This window comes from Pieris rapae, chromosome 22, assembly GCF_905147795.1.
Source record: "Pieris rapae chromosome 22, ilPieRapa1.1, whole genome shotgun sequence".
Taxonomy (NCBI): Eukaryota; Metazoa; Arthropoda; class Insecta; order Lepidoptera; family Pieridae; genus Pieris; species Pieris rapae.
This window is the reverse complement of record NC_059530.1, coordinates 862326-883032: the sequence shown is the minus strand read 5'-3', so window position 1 is coordinate 883032 and position 20707 is coordinate 862326. Positions and strand designations below refer to the sequence as shown.

At 34.2% G+C, this 20707-nt stretch overlaps 2 protein-coding genes and 1 long non-coding RNA gene across 3 annotated transcripts; 2 read left to right on the top strand and 1 right to left on the bottom strand.

The window, feature by feature from the left end:
• The first annotated feature begins 1121 nt into the window (after positions 1 to 1121).
• On the top strand, positions 1122 to 2061 carry LOC111000780. The gene is made up of 2 exons (XR_006750962.1): positions 1122 to 1177; positions 1420 to 2061. It is a non-coding gene; the product is annotated as an uncharacterized LOC111000780 (long non-coding RNA).
• A 3856-nt stretch (positions 2062 to 5917) lies between these two features.
• LOC111000783 (protein LLP homolog) lies at positions 5918 to 6453 on the bottom strand. Its single transcript, XM_022270357.1, has one exon. It carries the CDS (start codon positions 6358 to 6360, stop codon positions 5935 to 5937), a length of 426 nt encoding a protein of 141 aa, XP_022126049.1. The 5' UTR covers positions 6361 to 6453; the 3' UTR covers positions 5918 to 5934.
• A 103-nt stretch (positions 6454 to 6556) lies between these two features.
• On the top strand, positions 6557 to 19887 carry LOC111000776. Its single transcript, XM_022270341.2, has 11 exons — positions 6557 to 6885; positions 7817 to 7919; positions 8298 to 8465; positions 9558 to 9655; positions 10441 to 10549; positions 11242 to 11410; positions 12223 to 12345; positions 12791 to 12952; positions 13775 to 13951; positions 14744 to 14865; positions 14938 to 19887. The coding sequence occupies exons 1-11, from the start codon at positions 6819 to 6821 to the stop codon at positions 16613 to 16615; spliced, it is 2976 nt and encodes a 991-aa protein (XP_022126033.2). The 5' UTR covers positions 6557 to 6818; the 3' UTR covers positions 16616 to 19887.
• The last annotated feature ends 820 nt before the right edge of the window (positions 19888 to 20707 follow it).

Sequence of the window (20707 nt, the reverse complement as noted above, 5' to 3'; positions counted from 1 at the left end):
TCTATAACTTTCAAGTGAATGGGCAAAAAAAACAGCAAAATATGTTTTAGTGTGAATCATTTCCAACGAGTTTGATGAGTAATCGATACTACTACATCGATCACTACAGCCATCTACCGAAAACAAAATGTATTTATTTTCAACAACTCATCACCATTATCATTGGCGAGACGCATGTTTGAGCGTGCGGAGGCCTACGGCTTCTAGCACTTCCAGAATCTCGCCCCGCTCTACGTCAGGCCTCTCGACCACCGCCGAACCTTCCCGCGCGGAGGACTCTGATGCCTCATAAAGTCCCACACATAACTAATCCTAAACAAATGGGCTGGGACTCTCCCGCCGGCAGGTCCCTCACTGGGCTTCCCTCGGGTCAACCGGGGCTCTCACCCGTGTGTTATGACCGCGAGTCCGGTGCGCGCCTTACTGTCGTCGTGGGGGGGCTACCCAGCTCCACCGACACACAACAACGAGTGCAGCGAGAGCGAAGACGCTCCACAGCACCTACGAGGCCCAGGGCCGCTCCAGGCCCGCCACAACGACCACTCTGCCGCGAAACCGACACCCCCCGCAAGCCCACGGGCGTAACGAGAGCCCCGTAATATTTTATTTTTATTTTAATAATAGTAATGAAAGAGACATCTTTCATTACTATTATTAAAATAAAATAGCTAAATTGTTGACGTTTATTTAGGCTCCGATTTCTTACTCAACTAATAAAATTTGAGTAAAAAATTGCCGCCTAAATTGAGACGTGTTCTTTTTTTAGGTAAAGGGAAGAAAGTGTTCGGGCTTGAGTCTTCACATATTATTGAATTTATTTCTGCCATAATTACACTAATATCATTTTAAAATACATTTATTATCCTATGTTTACCCAACTTTATGATAATCTAAAAATTATTAATCGATATTTTTCGTACAATGATGTTGATATCGATTGACTGTTACATATGTATGTACATATATAATATGCTGACCATATATAGAAATGAACTTTCTGTGTTGCTTGGAACTCGGGCGTTGAGTAATTTAACCCCATGAGAGACTGTGATAGGGTAACGTGCTTAGATTATAGTTTTGACATTGAATTTTTATTGCGTTCTATTCCACTTTAGTTTATGAATCCATAAAAATGTAACGACTCTACAAAAAATGAAAAAAAGATTGTCGCTGCTATGTAAGTTATAAATTTAAAGTTATTAATATAATAATATTAGTAAACATGTCGGCTGGATATTTATCATTTCAAATACATATTTTTTAAACTTATATAATATAAGCTAAAATTATTTTTTGTCGGTCCTTAAAATTTATTCATTACAACAATACAAAAAATACCATTTTCACTTTATTTATTTTTACATTTAATTGTAACAGTACTTTAGAATATTAGATTTATTTATTACTAAAATATTTCAGGTTTAATATTAGTGTCAATAAATTGTTCTCAAAACAAAAAAAACATAGATGAATTTATCGATGATGTACTGGCGTCAGGAAAGTTCGCACAACTGGCTGATATTATAGCCGAAAAAACAATAGTTAAATTATGGAATATGAAAAACAATATTTTTTTTAGTACAAATAGTAAAAATCGAACAGACGAAACAGTTCGTCGTCATATCCATGCGGTTGATAATAATTCATTGCGGAATATATCGTTAAAATATAGACAATTAATCAATCATTTAAATGGAGGGAATCTTTTGCTCAAAGCAAGTTCCAAAGAATTCAAATATAACAGCAATGAGGTTAATACAACGCTCGAGGACGAAGATATCGTCACGAATTCTAATAGTTCTAAATTTGAATTGCCAAAATCTGAAGAAAAAATATTTAAACAAGAGTTGACAACTGACTTTACCACGATTGGATTGTCAATACAAGAACAGAGTGATTTTTTTAATATGAATAAACAAAGAGACTTGAATAGAAAAAATACCGGAAGAAAAGATGGGAACAAGATATTTGTATTTCAAGCGTCTTCTGATTACGATGAGTATCATGAAAAAGTGGACAAAATTTTAAGCAACGATCCTAATTAAAAATCTATGCCAGGAATTAGTTGTTATTAAACCTGTGTTTGATAGATCTAAGTATACCTAAATGCGTCGTAAGTTCGTTCGCTCAAGACATTTTGTGTTTATATTTAAAACCCTAAGCAGACAAATGGAACTATTGCAGCTATAGAGTTTTGACTATAATCAATTACTTACTCGTAATACTAATGATCCCTGATAACCCTGCATATTATGTTTTAGAAATATATAAATTAATCACCGGGGCCTGGAAACCTGACCTTAACGTTAAAAATCTGCGGATAACCCTGAATACCAAAGATAATTAAAGAAAAGTTACTTTAATTTGCCAATAACTACTTATTTTAATACTAGGCTAGTAAAACACCTGTCCCAAAATATCGTACCTAGACATACGAGTATAGTTACTTTTTATTCAATTATTTTATAAGAATGCTTGGAAACATGCTGGTCCTGCGCCTTAGGACAATCATAGAGCCTTTACAAATCAATTGGTTGCTGATCTAATTTTACATTATTTTATGTTAATCTTAACCAGTGTTTTATTGTTTTTTTTTTAAATTCATCTTTAATGTATAAGATTCTGTATACGGTATACAATACAATAATATACCTGTATAGTTATCGTCCATCTCTTATCCGCAAATGAATCCCGCCAATTTTCATCTTTGTAGAATCTTATAATGCATCTGTTATATTTTGCGATTTTATTTTTGTATTAAGATTTCGTTTCCTCTTTTCTCGTTAGCTCTTTGTGTCGTTTGATCTGGGTTGAAGGAACATTCCTTTTAAGATTCCTATATATCGACAGAATAATTCAATAATTCTACCTTTTACCTTATTCATCTAACGTGTTCGTATTTTTGCTGAAGAAATTGTTTACTGAGATACGCGTATTTGTCGACATATTTAATTTTCTTCCGTTCATACCTGCAGTATCTGAAAAATAAGACTCAGAGGGCTTTCTGAATCACGTTCTATTTTGTTATAAATATTGTCTATTAAACTTAACTCGACATAATGAACGAGTGTGTATTTATAGGTATAACGATAGATAAATTTTGTAGTTGGAAATCACATAATATTGAAAAATTACAGAACAAAATAGACAGTTTTGTTTTTGTGTTAAAACGACTAAGGGAGAATGTTAACTATGCTACGGTATTAGCTGCTTATCATGGATAATATGTTTCATCTATAATTAGATATCGAATTATAATTTGGTGAAATTCAGTCGAAGTGAATAGAGTATTTAAGGCTCAAAAGAAATGTATTAGAGCAGTTTGTGGAGCAAACTGTATTGATATTTACGTAGCGCGTACCTTTATTTAAGAAGCTCAAAATTTTATCTCTTCTATGTAATTTTTTTATAGAACAGGGGGCAAATGGGCAGGAGGCTCACCTGATGTTAAGTGATACCGCCGCCCATGGACACTCTCAATGCCAAAGGGGCTCGCGAGAATTAAGCTCCTTTTAAGAATTGCTACGCTCTTTTCTTGAAGGACCCTAAGTCGAATTGGTTCGGAAATACTTCAGTCGGCAGCTGGTTCCACAAAGTGGTGGTGCGCGGCAAAAACTGCCTAGAAAAACGCGCAGTCGTGGAACGGTGGACGTCGAGGTGATACGGATGGAATTTAGTATTCTGCCTCGATGTCCGATGATGAAACTCAGCTGCATGTATTAATCCGAACAACTCCTCTGAACACTCTCCATGGAAATGCGGTAGAAGATGCAGAGAGACCCCACATCTCTACGCAACGCCAAAGGATCAAGCGGCTCGGAGAAACAGAGAGTTTGGTCGTCAACGATTTTAGAAATAACCTTATTCTCGCACAGAATGATACATATTTTTAAGTCGAATATAGAAGTCGAAGTAAGAAGTAGACATGGGGAGAAATTGGCTGTGCCAAAAAACAATCTAGAACTGTTTCGGAAAAACACGTCCTTTTGCATGGCAATTAAAGTTTACAATAAATTACCAAAGAATTAAAAGATCTTCCGATTAGTCTTTAAAAAACTTTTGAAAAATATGCAGTATTCATAAGTGATTATTTTCGTGAGACATTGTAATTGATACAAATTTAATAAATATGTACGATACAGATAATATAATAATAATTAACTTTGATTAATAATGTAAAATGTAAGAATAAAGTCAAGATAAAAAAATACCACCCTAACATTTTGTACCATAATCTTGCAACAAATAAATTATTATTATTAAAAAAATATACATTCTAATATGATTTTATAATCTGCATATTTACTTCACAGTTCACACGTCTTCACTCTTCATAAAAGTGAAATTTGCTAACAAGGTTGGTACTTGGCAGGTACTTTATTATTTGTCAGGTTTTAATGCATGACTACCCTGGAATTTTGAATCTAACGTAAAAGATAAGTTCGAATTGTAATAAATTGGTTAGGATTTGAAATTTTGGTTAAAGTTACTGAAGTTACAATATTCTTACTTATCTTGTGTACTTATTTTTATAATGATACCAGCTTTGCGTCGACCAAAAGTTTTAACGTCGAGCAATTCTCCGATAAAGTTTATGATACTAACATTAAAGAATGGTAAAAAGTTAGTTGTCTCGTCGGATTCATTTCATAGCATAATGAATATAGAACACAAGTATAATTGTATGGTATGCAGAACAGAATTTGATTTCAACGATGAACAAAAAGCAAACCACAAGAAACTAGAGACTCACAAGCAAAAATTAATTTTATATCCGCATAAGGAAGATTTTGAAGAAAATTTAATACGTCAGGTCAGTCCAAACAAATCTAGCTCTGCCATCATTGTCTACATTCTTAAATTACTTTGTAAGGCATTAATTTAATCGACTATAGATAAATAAGAGATGTAAAGTTTACAATATAAACCTCAACAAGCCAATTGTTCTTTAATTGATTTTTATTTTCTAACTAAACAAGGTATAACAGAGACATAACAGACTAGATAAAGCCTTGTTTGTTGTAATGTATGGGTGTTTATATTTCAGCTGGATACTGAGACCTGTTACTGTACGATATGTGGCGTTTCTTTGTCAACACATTCACTGATGAGGCACCTGTCAGCTGGAGTTCACAAGTTGGAACTAATGAAAGCAAAGAATAGAGCATTTACCTACAAACCTTTAAATTAAGAGAAAAATATTTAAGTTTTGGTATAATTGTCTAACATGCACATTCGGTAGAAAATGTAGACTTACACTACTGTATAACTTTCAATAATTTTGTTGTTTAGATTTGTCTATTTAAAAAAGTATGTTTTGTATAAAAATTTAATACCTATACCTATCTCAAAAAGTTAAGTATTTTTCCCTATGTCAAAATATTGGATTAAACATACAAAACAACTAGTTGTTGGCTTTATACTTTGTCTTGTAAGTGATTTCAGGGAGACTGAAAATGTTATTCAATACTTAAGCTATATTTTTATATTATAGAAGGTGCTAAATAAAGTACTAAATCGTATTAAATTTGCCATTCAAATATCAAAATACTTTTGCTAGGGCATGTGTAAACTATTGTAGCCTTTATAAAGTGTGGACATACCAAGTTACTGGGACTGTTAGAGCATAATGTATACCTATGTGCATTTTTCATAGTAATTAATTTATCATTTCTTCTAGTATCCTTTAGATAAACATCCCCAAGTAAACCCTATGAAGTCATCTTTTAAACTCAAGTAGGATAATCAAATATAGAACATAACTAAAAATACTAACTACTAGGTATATATATAGACAAAACACTATGAGATAACAGCATGTATTGTTTTAAGTATTAAGAAACAAAGTCATTATTACTTAATTGACTAAATATTTAAATACTAGAAAGATTTTGTATATAAAATAAAAGCAAACAAGTATAAGGTATATCATCTTTATTTACGTTTCCTATGATTTCTAGTCTTTCTCTTTAACTTTTTCTTTGTGTTTGTTAGTTTAGCGATTTTCCGTTTATGCAGCCATACTGGGTATTGGCCGTTTTGATCTTTTAATGTTTTAGTGCTATAAACACGCTTTTCACCTTTCTCGTCTGCAACCTCAACCTTCTCTTCATCAGAACTCATTTCTACGTCCTCTTCCGGAGCTTCTGTTACTGCTTGCTTCTTTTGCGCTTCTTTTTTTAGTGCACCTGCATCTAGAAATATTACTTGATCGGATTCCATAACCTCCGCTGGGTTAATTTTTTCTTCTTCTTTTAGACCGAGCATTTTCTTTAATCTTGCTAACTCTTTAACTGCATAACGTTCGCGTTTAATTGCACGACATTTACGCTTCCATCTACTACGTAGAGATTTCGCCATTGTTTTAAAATGTTTTTATTTAGATTTTGTAAAATAACACATTCTCTGTCAACACCACGTTTTAGAAGAACTTTTCAGTTTTCTGTCAAGAGAAAAGTTTAATGTATTGTACTGTTATCAATTGTCAATAACCATGGTTTTGAACTGTCTAATGTCAAAGTAATATGTCAGGATTGTAATCTATACTCTTTAAGTCTTTACTCTTTAGTCTCTACTCTCTGCCTCTTGCAATTTTGCATTGAAATACTTTCGATGAAATCTGCATTTGTGTTTTGGGAAAAATAAATAATAATTGTATTTAAGTTGGAAACATTCCAATTATTGTTCCTACAATAAGTAATTTATAGGATCAGTGACCACCGCGCGCTTAGTCAGCGAATGCGATTCTCGTGTCTTTGTTAGTTAATTTTATTCGGTTGTGGGTACGAATAATATTATTTGTGTAGTGTTAATTTAAAATGGAGACAATGCAAGTGGATTCTGATATGCAACCGGATAAGGATGATAGTGGATGTATTCAGGACGGTATGTTTTTGAAAGCGTATACTTTTTATAAAAATCAATAATGTACATACCATCTTTTTAGTCTATTTTTGGCATGCATCGCTCAGGTAAAGGGAGGGAAACGGATGTGCAAGGGATTGTGCGCCGATATTAATTAAAATCGATACAGTTCTTGATATATGCCACCACATAATATGTTCAACTACATATTATTGCTGTGAAAGGTACAAGAGAAAGTTATCCATACATTAAGGTCCTTAACTGGAATATTATTGTCTCCCTTACTTGAAAACTAGACAATACATTATGAATTTTAATTGAAACAACATTTAAAACTGTTTTGAAACTTTAAAAGTATACCTGTTAATAGCTGTTTTTGTATTTAATAACTTTTTATGGATTCCCATAAGAAAATTATACCACAAGATAGCCTAAAACTGCCAACCTTACATGAATAGGTATAATCATTTTGTGGTTATCTAATTCCTCTGGTAATAAATTAAAGTATTAATATTTTCTAAATCCCATTTGTAATCCTTTATTTTTGCAATTGACTTTTCTATTCTCTGCTTTATATGTTTTGATTTAGGTAAGTATTTATGTTTGTTATAAGGTCAATGAGAAAGAAGTATAAATAATAATTTAGCTCAATCAACTATACCATGCCTGTATTACTTATATAAGTATTGCTTATATATTAAAAGTGTTGATTATTTGCCATGTCATCCAATTTCAATTAAACAAGGTAGGTAGGTAGGTGGACTCATTTTCCGCAATGAGACCCAAATTTGGTCTGTTTTGCATAATTCAATTAAAGAAAATGTAACATATACATCATACATGTTTACATGATTAAATTATTTAATGAAAATGATTATATTTTGAAAAACAAATTGTTTGCTTACCTACTTATAATATAAAAATAAATCTTATCATACAAAAATTATTACAGATATGTCACCCTTCAGGCAGATCAGTCTTCTTGATTTATCGGATGATGTTCTACTCTACATCCTACGACTCTGCTCGCCACGTGATTTAAAAGCTCTTGGATAGTAAGTATAAATTATGCATAAAACACCACTTACTTGGCATGTGACAACATTGATTCATGAAATAGTTACCTCCTTACCAGTCATCTACCGCCAGCCAGTTGCCTACCAATGCCAAAAAATAAAATAATGACTGAACTTTTGATTTCAATACCGATTTTGTGATTTTATTTTATTTCTAAAATTAATGATAGTATGGTTTCAATTGATATCATATAACTTTACTTATTTATACCCACATAAATACAGTTTTAAAGTAACGTAATTTAAATGATGCATTCCAATTAATATTTTAACAAATTATAATAATTTAATATGTGTGTAGGTATAACACATAAACTCAAAAACAACTACTACTTTTAGAATAAACACTTTTCTCAGTACATGTCCACGACTTGGAATCTTGGTGCAAGAGCGTTCACTGTGGAAGCGTGTGGATGCTCGTAATGAGGTCTTCAGCACTGCTAGGCTGGAGTGGTACCTGGCTCACATGCTGCATGAGGACACACAGGAATTGTTGATCAGTGGCCATGCTAGGGAATGTTCCGGGTGAGTGTAATATGTGATTAGACACTATAACAATTAACAATTCTTAAAACCAAAATGCTATATATAATAGAGAGCTATCTATGATTTTGTAAATAAATAGAAGCTGATTATTTAGCAAATAACTTTTGTTTTTTTAAACATAAAAATTTACTAGAAAATGCCTTCATAATTTATCTATTGCATTTGTTTAATCGAGAATTTTAAGCGCAGCGACCGTATCAAGAAATTCCGTAACGAAAATAAAAACCGTGTTTGCCGTATTTGCCGCACCTATATTACGTATGGGATGACCAATATATCGTAATATAGGTGCGGCAAATACGCGATAGAGCGGGACAGAACGCATACTGCGTATTCACATCTCTGACGAGATCGGTGACAGCGTAAACGCGGCCGGTGCAGCCGGTCCGCGTTAGAGTGAGACAGACTATATAGGTGTGTTAGTCTGAGTCTGGTAGAGTGGTTGATTGAATTAATATGAAAGAAAAAAAATACTGTATAACAAAAAAAATAAATAGGACTAATTGACTTTGACACATTGACATTTTACAACCTGTAAGATGTCTATGATATTGCATGGTGTTGCCATTCTAATAAAACAAATGACATCGTGTTCTTTTATAACATAATCTCTGACATATATATACCGTGGCGGGCTATTGTAAGACTATTTAAGATAAAACTAAAAAGGCCGGCAACGCACTCGCACTCGCTCTGGCATCGAGAGTGTCCATGGGCGGCGGTATCATTTAACATCAGGTGAGCGTCCTGCACTTTGCCCCCTGTTCTATAAAAAAAATTCCATCATACATTACATATGTGTAAGTAGCAGTTTTAGAAGCGCACTCCAGAATACCTATCTTACTTACTTGATTAATGTTGATAATTTACACATTATCTTTATAAATTGTAACTGTGTACCTTTGTAGAAGCTACATTATTGTAAGGTTTCATTAAAATCCATTATGTTTTTATGTAAAGTAATACTAAACATCTATCCATACTTACGAACTTTAGCGTTTATGATATTAGTAGGATTATAGTTTTTGTAAATTAATCTTTAATAAATAAATAAACAAATAATGATTTCAGATGCCTTGGCCTCGTTAACACAACTCGGGCGGATGCTGAAGAGGGGTTAAGTGGGCAGGCTGCTGATGAGAAGAAAAAGGAAGTGCCGTGTACAAGTGGTAAGTTGTTCTTCAAGTCTAAATAATCACTACATAGTATAAAACAAAGTCGCTTTCTCTGTCCCTATGTCACTTTGTATGCTTAAATCTTTGAAACTACACAACGGATTTTGATGCGGTTTTTAATAGATAGAGTGATTCAAGAGGAAGGTTTATATGTATAATAACATCCATTAAATAGTGGAGAAGTTCTGTTATTTTTGAGGTTTCTAATGTGATGTCGTAAATAATTAAATTTTTTCCGCTTACATTGCAAACGCAGGCTGAACCCTACGAGTTTTATCAAAATAATGTACTAAGTATTGTACACATTGAAAAGGTCTACAGAAAAGTCCGTGATGGTATATATCTATCTCTTATGGATAACCCACATTTTTATATACAACGTTCACAGATTTTCTGTAGTGTATTTTCTGTAGTATCAGCATTGCACCCGTGCGAAGCCGGGGCGGGTCGCTAGTTAAATATATAAAGAATGTGGGGTTTCTTTGTAGCACCATAACTGTTTTTTTTAGTATTGTCTTTTATTAACATAACTTTTACACATTTAAAGTCGATACCAACTCCGGGGAAATAAATACAGATAATACAACTTTTTCTACAGCTGTGATACTTTTTGACATTTAACACCTTTGTCTTCAGTCACCGTGACCACGCACGCTTTAGCACGCGATACGTCGGTTAAATTTAAAATTATGTTTAAATAATTATAAGTTTACAATAATACATAACTTCAATCCGTTAAAAAAAGTGAATTTTTTTTATAATTAAAAAATATTTTACAGGCAACACAATATCGGAGGACAACATATCAGTGGTACGTGAGATGCCTTACGATGTTCGCAGACATCATTCCCGTTATTATGTCAATCAGCGAGTGGTCTGTTTGCCACGGTAAGTATTTTGTTATACTGATGACCTACTTGCCTATTAGATTTAAAAAGTGATCATGAAACAGATTCAGAAATCTGAGGGCAAGACCTAAAGAGGTTGTAGTGACACTGATTGATTGATTTAAACAATTAATATCACTAAACTTCAATCGGTTTAATTTTAAATATATTATCACTTCATCGATAACGACATTATGGGCATCAAGTGAGATGTACAAGACATGAATAATTGTCGTACAGTATTTGATTTATATTCTGATTTTTAATTACGTAGAATTCTGACATTTTATAAGTGTTGCTACTAAAAAAGTTCACCGAAAGAGGTACAAATTTGACCCAATTGAGGGCAATAAAATAAAATGATATTTTGTTTGTTTTACCTACAAAAAGGGTAAACTTAATATTTACTTTCTCAAGTGAATATTAAGTTTATATAATATCACAATAATATATTGAATTAACTTTAATTGCTTTATTTTTTTCTTTAGCTGGCATCACTGCCTTTTAATATTAAAATTTTACTAAGCCTATAAAAAATGTGTTTAACCCCTTTTAAACTTAATAAAATGATATTTGATAAAAAAATTAAAGCATAAAATGATGTCTAAAATATAATAAAAAATACAACTTTTTAGAAGTTAATTTACACAAATTATATCTATCAATTATTAATTAGAAATTGTTATCAATTAGACCGCGCGACTATCCAGCTTGGAGTGACGATAGTGCTATGGGCCGTTCGGGGCCCCAGAGCTGCGTGGGCCCTCAATTCACGTTGACCCCACAAATAATGAGGCAACTGAGGCACCAGTGCAATATTACCATACTCTCGCTGGAGTACTGCAATGTTAATTGCAATGTTGTAAGTATTAATACTCTGTTTTTTTTAATTCCGTAGAATTCTAACATTTAATTGTGTTGCCACTGTGTACTAAAAACGTTTTCCACCATAAACAAATGCCATCTCTGACATGTCAGAAAAATGATAGCCGTCAGAATTCTACTATAAATATTTTTAAAACTAGCTGCCCACTGAAGTATTTCTGAACCAATTCCACTTAGGGTCCTTCAAAGGGCGTACCAATTCTTAAAAGACAATGGACTTTCGAGCCCTCTGCCGTGTCTAAGGACGGTATGACTTGACACCAGGAGAGCCTCCAAAAAACTAGAAAAATAAGCATCAGTTTTAGAACAAAAATTTAAATGCAGAGGATATGTGCGACGGCGAAGACCAAGGTTGTCAAGGATGCCAAGGGTCACAATCTGTTGAAAAGGGGATCTGTTGTAGTCGTTGCGCCTACAGAATGTTGTCTCTGACACTTTTTTTTCAAGAGCGCATCGTGCTGTCAGTCTTCCGACTGTCAGTATCGACATTATTGTATCTTATGTATTTAATATATATTTTATTTGGCTTAGGGCCTGTTTCACAATGTATGGATAAAGTGCCAATTAGCTATGCAACACATAAATTATTCGAAAAATGAAAGTTCCGAATAAGATACTTGGCATTTCATGACAAATAGCGCTATCTGACAGTCGTGAAACGCAAAAATACTGTTTATCCTACAAATAAGTAACAAATAGCTTATTTGGAACTTATCCGGACATTGTGAAACAAGCCCTAAGTATTGTAAGGATATCGTATGTATTTTTTATAATAAATTAACATTTCAGATAAATTTGAGCCAATTCCCCAAAACTCTGAAGAAGCTGTCTCTACGTGGGACGAAGTTCTTCAACCTGATAATTGACCGATCATTTTTGACCAAAATATGCAAGTGTTTGCCCGTACTCGAGGTGAGTTTGAGCTTTGGACAAAAGATTTGATGTGCCAGAATTTGGTTGTGGTAAGAAAGAAAGTCTTCTGTGGGTCAGGCAAAGAATCCACTGAGCGTTTTTGTTTGTACCATGTGTAATCAGCTGCCAGCTGAAATTTTCTGAACCAACTGGACTATGGTATTTTCCGAAGAATCGTATTGTTAAAGCGCCGTCAACGCACTCGCAAGCCCCTCAGGCATTGAGCGGTTTTGATACGTAACATGAGATGAACCTTCTGGGCCAGATATATTTCAGTATCTGTTTCATGATTTGTAAATTTAATAGGCAAGTAGGTGATCACCCTCCTGTGCCTGACACATGTAGACTTTTTGGGTCTCCTTCGTGGGTTTCCTTCTTTCGTGCGAATGCTAAATGTCATGGTTGACAGCCAGGGTCATGTGGGTTAATAAGATTTTTTTTCCAGCATTTGGACCTCTCAGAATGCGAGTGGTTGGAACCGTCATCTCTTCTCCCGTTGTCCAAACACCCAACGCTCACCCACCTGATCGCTCGCGAGTGTTACAAGTTGACGGAGTTCGTGGCGTATGCGTCGCTCACGTCCAGATATGGTTTTCGCACTTTGAAGGTACCCACCTTATTTTTTATTAATTTGGATATGCAGTGAAGTAGTTAAAACAGAGATTTTTTTTAAGTAGTAGATATTAATAAATTCTTAGTATAATTTGTTGCTTTTTTTTTAATTTTGCAGTTTTTAATTTTATTCTTTTGTTTTTCTTTTAAATGTAACTTTGTCTTTTAATGCTTGTTTTCTGTTTTTTATTTGATCTGTGTAATCTGTTTTGGCTTTGTGTATTGTATTTTTATTTTGTATAATAATATGTTTTAAGTAGCTGTTAGATTACTTATAATTAAATAAATAAATAAATAAAATAAATAGAGATTTAATTGAATGTCTAGAGAGTTAATTGAAGATCGATATTCAATCTTTTATATTAGATATGTTGTATTGTTATTACGTATGAAATTTGTGTTTTAATGTGCACTTTGATATCTTCTCTTTGGTTTGGGATACCATATTGAATTTTTTACAGTTATTTACTAGTAGATTTGTTTTTTTTTCAAAAACAGGAATACAGATTACCATTTTTTTTTAATTTGGATAACTTCTTACAAGATAAAAAACTACAACTCTGATGGGACAAACCGCCTTCAAAGATTTTATTGATTCCCGTCCGAATGTTTTTTTAGTAAAGGGATCAACGAACTACCTATATGTAGCAAAAGTGCATAGATAGATAGATAACGTACTTTGATTAATTAAATAAATTCTATTTAAAAAAATCTACTTTTTGTTCCTCCCATAGAATACGCCGATTCCATTACAGGTCCGCTATATATAATAACATGATAATTTTTTTATATAAATCTGTTTATAAAAATCCACCAGGTTTTGGACCTTAGAGGATCTCCGGTCGGCGATTCTGAAGTGGCTGCCCTTGGCTGGCTGCCGTACCTGGAAGAGTTGTGGCTTAGTGCTGCCCATTTCCCCAAGAAGATCCGCCATGCTCACTACTCAGATGATGAATATGTCCCCCATAAGCTGCTGGATAATTGGGAGTTGCAGGTTAGAATTTTTTGGGTTATCCACCCCTAATGGAGTATGGGACAAAGTTATTTAGATATATAGAGTAATGGTCGAGTGGAAAACTTCGTGAGTAAACCGGTAAGGCACGTGGTATGTCCAAAAGTGTGTGTATGTCAGGCACAGAAGGCTGATCTGACCAAGGTAGTCTTACCAGTTATTTCCGGGTCAAATGTGAGGATAATCTTTCATCAGTCTGCCAAATAGAAGCAGGAGTGCCCCAGGGGTCAGTGCTGGGTCCATTTCTTTATACAATCTTTACAGCCGGCATACCAGTTACAGACGATGTTGTGATTGCAATCTATGCAGACGACACTTCAGCAACACGGCTTCAGGCCTCTCAGTAATGACGGACACTGTGTATCGACTGAAAAGTCTTATGGAGGGAATAAAAAATATATTGAATTTGCGTTCCCTAATTGCCATGGCTAATTGCAGATGGATTAAAATAAAATAAAAACTAGTTGTTTGCATAGAGATAGATAAATCAGTCAATATATGATATTTTTGTGAATATAATGTAGAAATTATTATTGAGAGGCCGTAATAGTATATTTGAACGTACGTTATATTTACGTGCAAATTTATACCAAGTCCTACAAGAAACCAATTCTTAAAAGCCTGGCAACGCTCTTACTAGCCAGATAATGGGAAGGTATCACCATCAGGGTGCCTTCTGCCTGTTTACTTCCTATAAAAACAGCTTGAAGTAATTTCAAGTTGACTTTTAGTATAGTTTCTATTAGTTTAAGATTTTGCAAATTTTGTTTTTAGGAACCAGACTATTACCAAAAGAAATCGATCCCAGAACCCATTGAGACTGATGAGGAAGATTCTTCCTTCCAAGAGAATGTTGAACCTGAACCATCCACGTCGAGGGAGGGTCCTACATTGGGGTATGGTATCTCTATATTATAACATATTATATGTTTATTAAAAAACAAATATTTACTTTTATTTCATTTCAGACCCACTTTTGATGCCGAAGCAAATAAAAGAGCGAAAGATGTTGAAAAGAGAAAGTCATTACCGAAAGAGCCAGAGGAAGAGAAAAAGGATGACAATGATGATGACGATGGCCAGGACGGACCGAGTGATCCGAAAAGAACAAAACGTGACGCCACCATACACGTTCATATTGAAAGAATACGCATGCAAAGGCAGAATGAAAATCAAGAAGATAATCCTAATCCCGCGCCATCAGCAAATAACGTCATTGTTATCGGACCAAATGAAGAACCTCAACAGCCTTTATACTGCGTTTGCCCTGAACACAAATCTGTTGAAAAAACGGACAAATCTACGGAAACAGATATGTCTGCCTGTGACTGTCAGAAGAAGAAACCCGAAAAAGATAAGGAAAATAAAAAGCAGGATCCCAAAGACGAACCAAGCGGGAGTCAAGACGAAAGAAATGATAACGCTAGATATGTCCGGTTTAGGAGAAACCAAAATTCTGTAACTGTTAATTTCGCTGACGATTCAGAGATCACAGTTCGTCGTCTTCCTAGAAATGAGGAAGCGAACCAAGAAGAAAATCGTCCAGACGATAATGCAAACCAAGAAAATCCACAAAAACGTCGCAAGTTTTCTGATATTCTTCGCGCGTTTGCCGCTCATTTGGAGACGCACGAACTCCATGACTGCAAAAATCCTTCAAAGGAAAGTAAAGATGATGATAAAAAAGAAGGTGATAAAAAGGAAGATAACAAAAAACATGATACAAACGAACAAGGTTCAAAAGATAATAAAAAAGAAAAAGATGAAGCAAAACCAGCGGTCGATGATCCTCAACCGGGCCCATCAGGGGTTCAACCTAAACCTAAAGCGGAACCGGAAAAAGCTAAGCCAAAGAAAGAGCTAAACCCCGTATGCGCCCGAAACCCGAATCTAAGCCATCTAATGCAGAGCATCGACAACCAGCACATAAACATTCAGGTTGACATCAACCAAGAAAACGCCAACAATGAGCATAATCGTCCAGAGAACCCCAACCCCAACAGATTTGAGGCACACATTTTCCTCCCTCGAAACTCAGTTTCGGCGCGTAATCCCAACTTGAACATGCTCGTCCAAAACGCGAGCCCAGAAATTCCAGACCCGGGTCGCAATATGGAGAATCTCCCGTTTCCAGGCTTCGTTCACCCCATGCCGCCGTTCAGGGGAGAACCGCTTCGGGATTTCCAATACATTCTTGAACCTCGCCACCACGTCTTATACGTGAGTGTCGGCTCCCAGTTTAATACCTTCAGATTTCCTCGTGAATCCGTCGAGGGTGAGGGGAATTTAGACTTGCATATAGACTCCAGTTCGCTGGTCACAGACTTCTCTATTCGTCGATTCGGGCGCGCTGATGGGGAGAACGTGAACTTCATACATTTCGGGCCAAATGGTCCGGTTTTGATGGGCAACGGCGGGAATAATAATCGGCCGGATAGATCCAATCTTCGCGTTTTATCCGTAACCGGGTATAGGAATATTTCGGACCGCAGCCTGTTGCATTTGATCAGTGCGGCGCCGCATTTGAGGAGACTGGACTTTTCCGGAACCATGGTCACGGATTCTGGGGTTGAGAATTTCAGAAATCTCAGGCCAGATTGCGAAGTTATCTACAGTCGCTTTGAGGAGAAACCAAAGCCAAAATGAATCCATCTCCGATACAATATTATTTAGTATTAGAATTTTGTGGCACATAAAAGTCAATTGTCATATTTTGACAGTTCGAATTGGTTGATTTCGTTACTCAGTGCTTTTTGAAAAATTTAATCAGTATTAATGAAAAGTTAATCAGGAGATATTTTGGAGCGACGCCATTTTTTTTTGGATTATTAATGAAATGTGGTACAGATGAGTTACTGTAATATTCTAATGTTGTTAGCATTTAATTCCCCATAGACAACTTGGGTATAGGATAAAAATAGTGAACCATAAAATATTGGTTTTAATAATCTGTAGGAATATCGTTTTGTATGTAATGTATACAAGCATTTGCTGCCAGTTTAGCTTAAAGCAAAAATCAAATCATACAGCGTTTGATATAATATATACTGATATTGACAAATTGTTGGCAAATGCTGGTATTTTTCTATATTAAAGTGACGGTTTTCGGCCATTTTAATGTTACCAAAACCGCTCGGAAAACTTCGCGTTTTTATACTACAGTAGGACTGTTAACATTAATCCTTAGATGTGATATTTAGTTAAGATTTCCCCGCTTCAAGAAAACCCCGCCAAGATTTGGACCGCTTATGAGAAGTACAGTAACAGCCATTTAAATTTAAAAGCTTGCTAAGATTAGGTATTAAATAATGCTTACATTTGAGTAAAGTATGAAATGTTCAAATTTTCGGGGTTTTCGTTCGTAGGGGTCATTGAAGGGCATATTCCAAAGGTCAATAACCTTAGGTTAATGACATCGTATGGTTTCGTCACGTATAAAGCGATTAAAATATATTACCGCAAGACTTCTGATTGTAATAAAATTGTCTGATTTCTTATATCGTACACCCGGTTTCTATAAACAAAAACCAGGCGTTTGGTGGATGTCTTTAGTAAAATATTTTAATTTTTTAGTTCCTCAAAAAGAAATATCCCGCCATGAATTATTTTGTGTCTTGACCGAGATTATACCACGTGAAAGACTATTTAATATATTCATTGTAATAGGTGTTTTATTTGTGAACATTTTTACCCCGTTAGGAAAAACATCAAATTCAAGAAATATTCATTTGTTTCTCAAATTGAAAGAAAATTACATAACTACTCATTTGAAACCGAGTTCCAAGTTTTGGTTTGTCCTGTATGCGATTTTGCTTGGCCCAGGGAATATAGTCGTATCAATATTACGATTTTTTGTAATGATTCCATTTTCTTGTGTGAGTAATATTAGTAATAATCGTTGACTTTATTTTAATTTTCTAAAATAGATATCAATAACCACAAAGCTTTAGTTTGTAATTTTAGCAAATAATCATAAAAAGCTAATGAAAAATAAACCCTGTGCAAAGAGTGGTAATAGATTATTACGGTATAGAGATTCGTCTTTTAAGTACACACACTAAATACATAACAACAATGTTTAGATTGTCGAAAAATGCTTTGATTTGATATATATATTTACATATGTAAATTTACTTGGTACTAGTAACAATAGCATTACCTTTTTTTTACGACTAATCGCTGGGGCAAGCGGTTTTAGTATGAAAAATAATGCGTACGTAATTTAAAATTTGTATGTAAAATTTTGAAGTTATACTTATTTTGGCGCGTTTGGGTATGATGACTGTAAATATTTACGATGCGCGCGCATACCGTCAAAAACCGACACCCTGAAGTTAACTATTGTCAACATTTTATTTTTGGTAATTTTTTCTTAAAATTTAAAATATTATACCTACTAAAAAAATTAAAATTTTGAAACGACTTACCTTTGTTACGCCAAAGAAGTATAACTTCTAACGCGCTTCAAGTTGATATTGTAACTTGGGATACGAATTAGAACACGGATTTAGTTTATCAAAATCGGTTGAGTAGTTTTTGAGATATTTACGCATATCTAGGGGAGGATTTTTCTTAATTTTATTAGATTAAGATTTTCTTGAGTAGTCTCTGTTTATTAATGTTTACAAATTTAGCACCGTAGCACAAATAGTTGTAAGAAAATTGATGTCTACGTAATATTTATTAAAATCTAAAAGTATATTTTGTTGTAAATGAATCACTAATGCCAGAACAATTGTCTACCACTATGGATAACTAACAAACAAAAGTGATACAGAACGAGGTAAAGTTGGAAAATGAATTTGCAAGTTCTAAAATAGGCTGTATTTGTACCATGCTAGCTATAAATTGCGTTATGCGTATCGAACGTTTTTTTTATAGTACTAAGCTAAGGGAGCGTTTAACTGTTACGTCACGCGTTACATTAGGGGGGGGGGGCATGTAACGCGCCGTAACATTCTTTTGTACCAAATAGTTTTGTTATGTATGAAGTTAATTGCAGCAGTCAAGACTAGTGTGGCTTGAGACTGGATGATAATAGTTAGTTATTTCAAAACTAGATGGCGCTGCAAAGTATGTCACTAAAAGCCGTCAAGTCGCTGTCAAAAGTAGTTGTGGACAATTGTATGGCGTTTTTAGTTGGAAAATTAGTGTCATTTTTTAATTTTTAGTTTAATATTCTGTTAAAGGGTATGCTTCAATGTCGAGACTTAGTGCGTACAGTGATGTTATTTTCGACATACGGTATTCCATTTAAATGTAATTTCAAAAGACAGGTCTATGTATATAATTCATATGACATTTACATTTGCATGCCTATTTTTTATATGACTGATTGTGTACCACTTTGCAAATAAAAGATTTATTTATTAAAACGAATAGAAAGTCAATAAGAACGCGCGCGTCGATTGATCCCTTTCCTCCCTAGCGTAATTCCTAAGCACTAAGTCTAGTATCTGAATTGTACCCTATGGATATTTCATAATTTTTTTTACCCATAAGAAGGTTGCATTTACCATAAAAATCATATTTCTCAAATCTATTGAAGTATGATAGTGTCTATACAAAAGATCTTAGTTTTGTGCGTTAGTCGCAATACGTCAACAGCATGTTAAGTTATGTAGATAAACAATTCGCGAAAAGGACTACGTACAATAACTGAAAAGACAGAGCTTATTTTTAATGGCAGATTAATTTTGTTATTTCTTTTATTGAAGTCTTAAGCTTTCGCCTTGTATTTAATTGATTTGACAAATGACTTAGCTCGCCATTACAGATTCTACAGCAATAGTGTTTGCATAGACAATGCGACTCTAAAAACCTTCTTATGATCTCAATAATATAAATGAATCTTCAATTTTTTCCTATTTTTAGCTTTAACTGTGGTTATTTTTTACCAATAAAGTAATTATATGTGATTTTTTTTTTATTTCTTCAACAATATATAGCCCTTTTTAACCTAAATTTGAAATTTAATTGTCAAACTTGCTTTGACAGATGATTCCCTACGGATACCTAATAATACATAAAATCTAAAAAATATTTTATCAATCACAATAAGCTAGTATGTTTCAGGATATAATATCATGATTTAATAAAAAACTTATAAAGTTAATTTAAGCGTAAAGTTTTCTGGTGCTGTCATAGTCGACATTTTCGTTTGCAAAATTCGTTCAACATTGATAGGAGCTTCAATATATTGGTGTTTACAAAATTTGTTTTCTAAAAATAAATTAATACCTATAGCGATGTAAATTCTTGATACCCTATGCAAAAATATTACTATTGTAGTATACCTAAAACTTGACAGACTCACTGAATTTCTACATGTTGGCAAAGAACATCGCCAAACCTTTGTATTCGTCGACTGCAATGTTTCTAAACTTTTCCACTACTTAGAGAACTTTCCAGCAGGCTGAAATATGAATTCTGATAGTTTTAGAACATGTATAGTCGACAAGTGCAGTTTTCAGTATAACCCTTTTCCTAGTATAACCCTTTGATGAATATTCTAGACCGATTTTTTTAGGTGTGGGAAAAGGACGGAACCATACGCGAGAGGGAGGGAAGAACGGAATCTTCTCGAAGCTAGACTGAGTACTTAGAACGACGCACTCTAGGACGGAGCAATGTGCGGAAGAGAGAGAGTACGTCGTTCTAGAATTGAGCAATCGCTACTCAGTAGCAAGCCTGTCTAGACAATTCTCAAATATAATTCAAGCTTATTCCCAAGCGAGC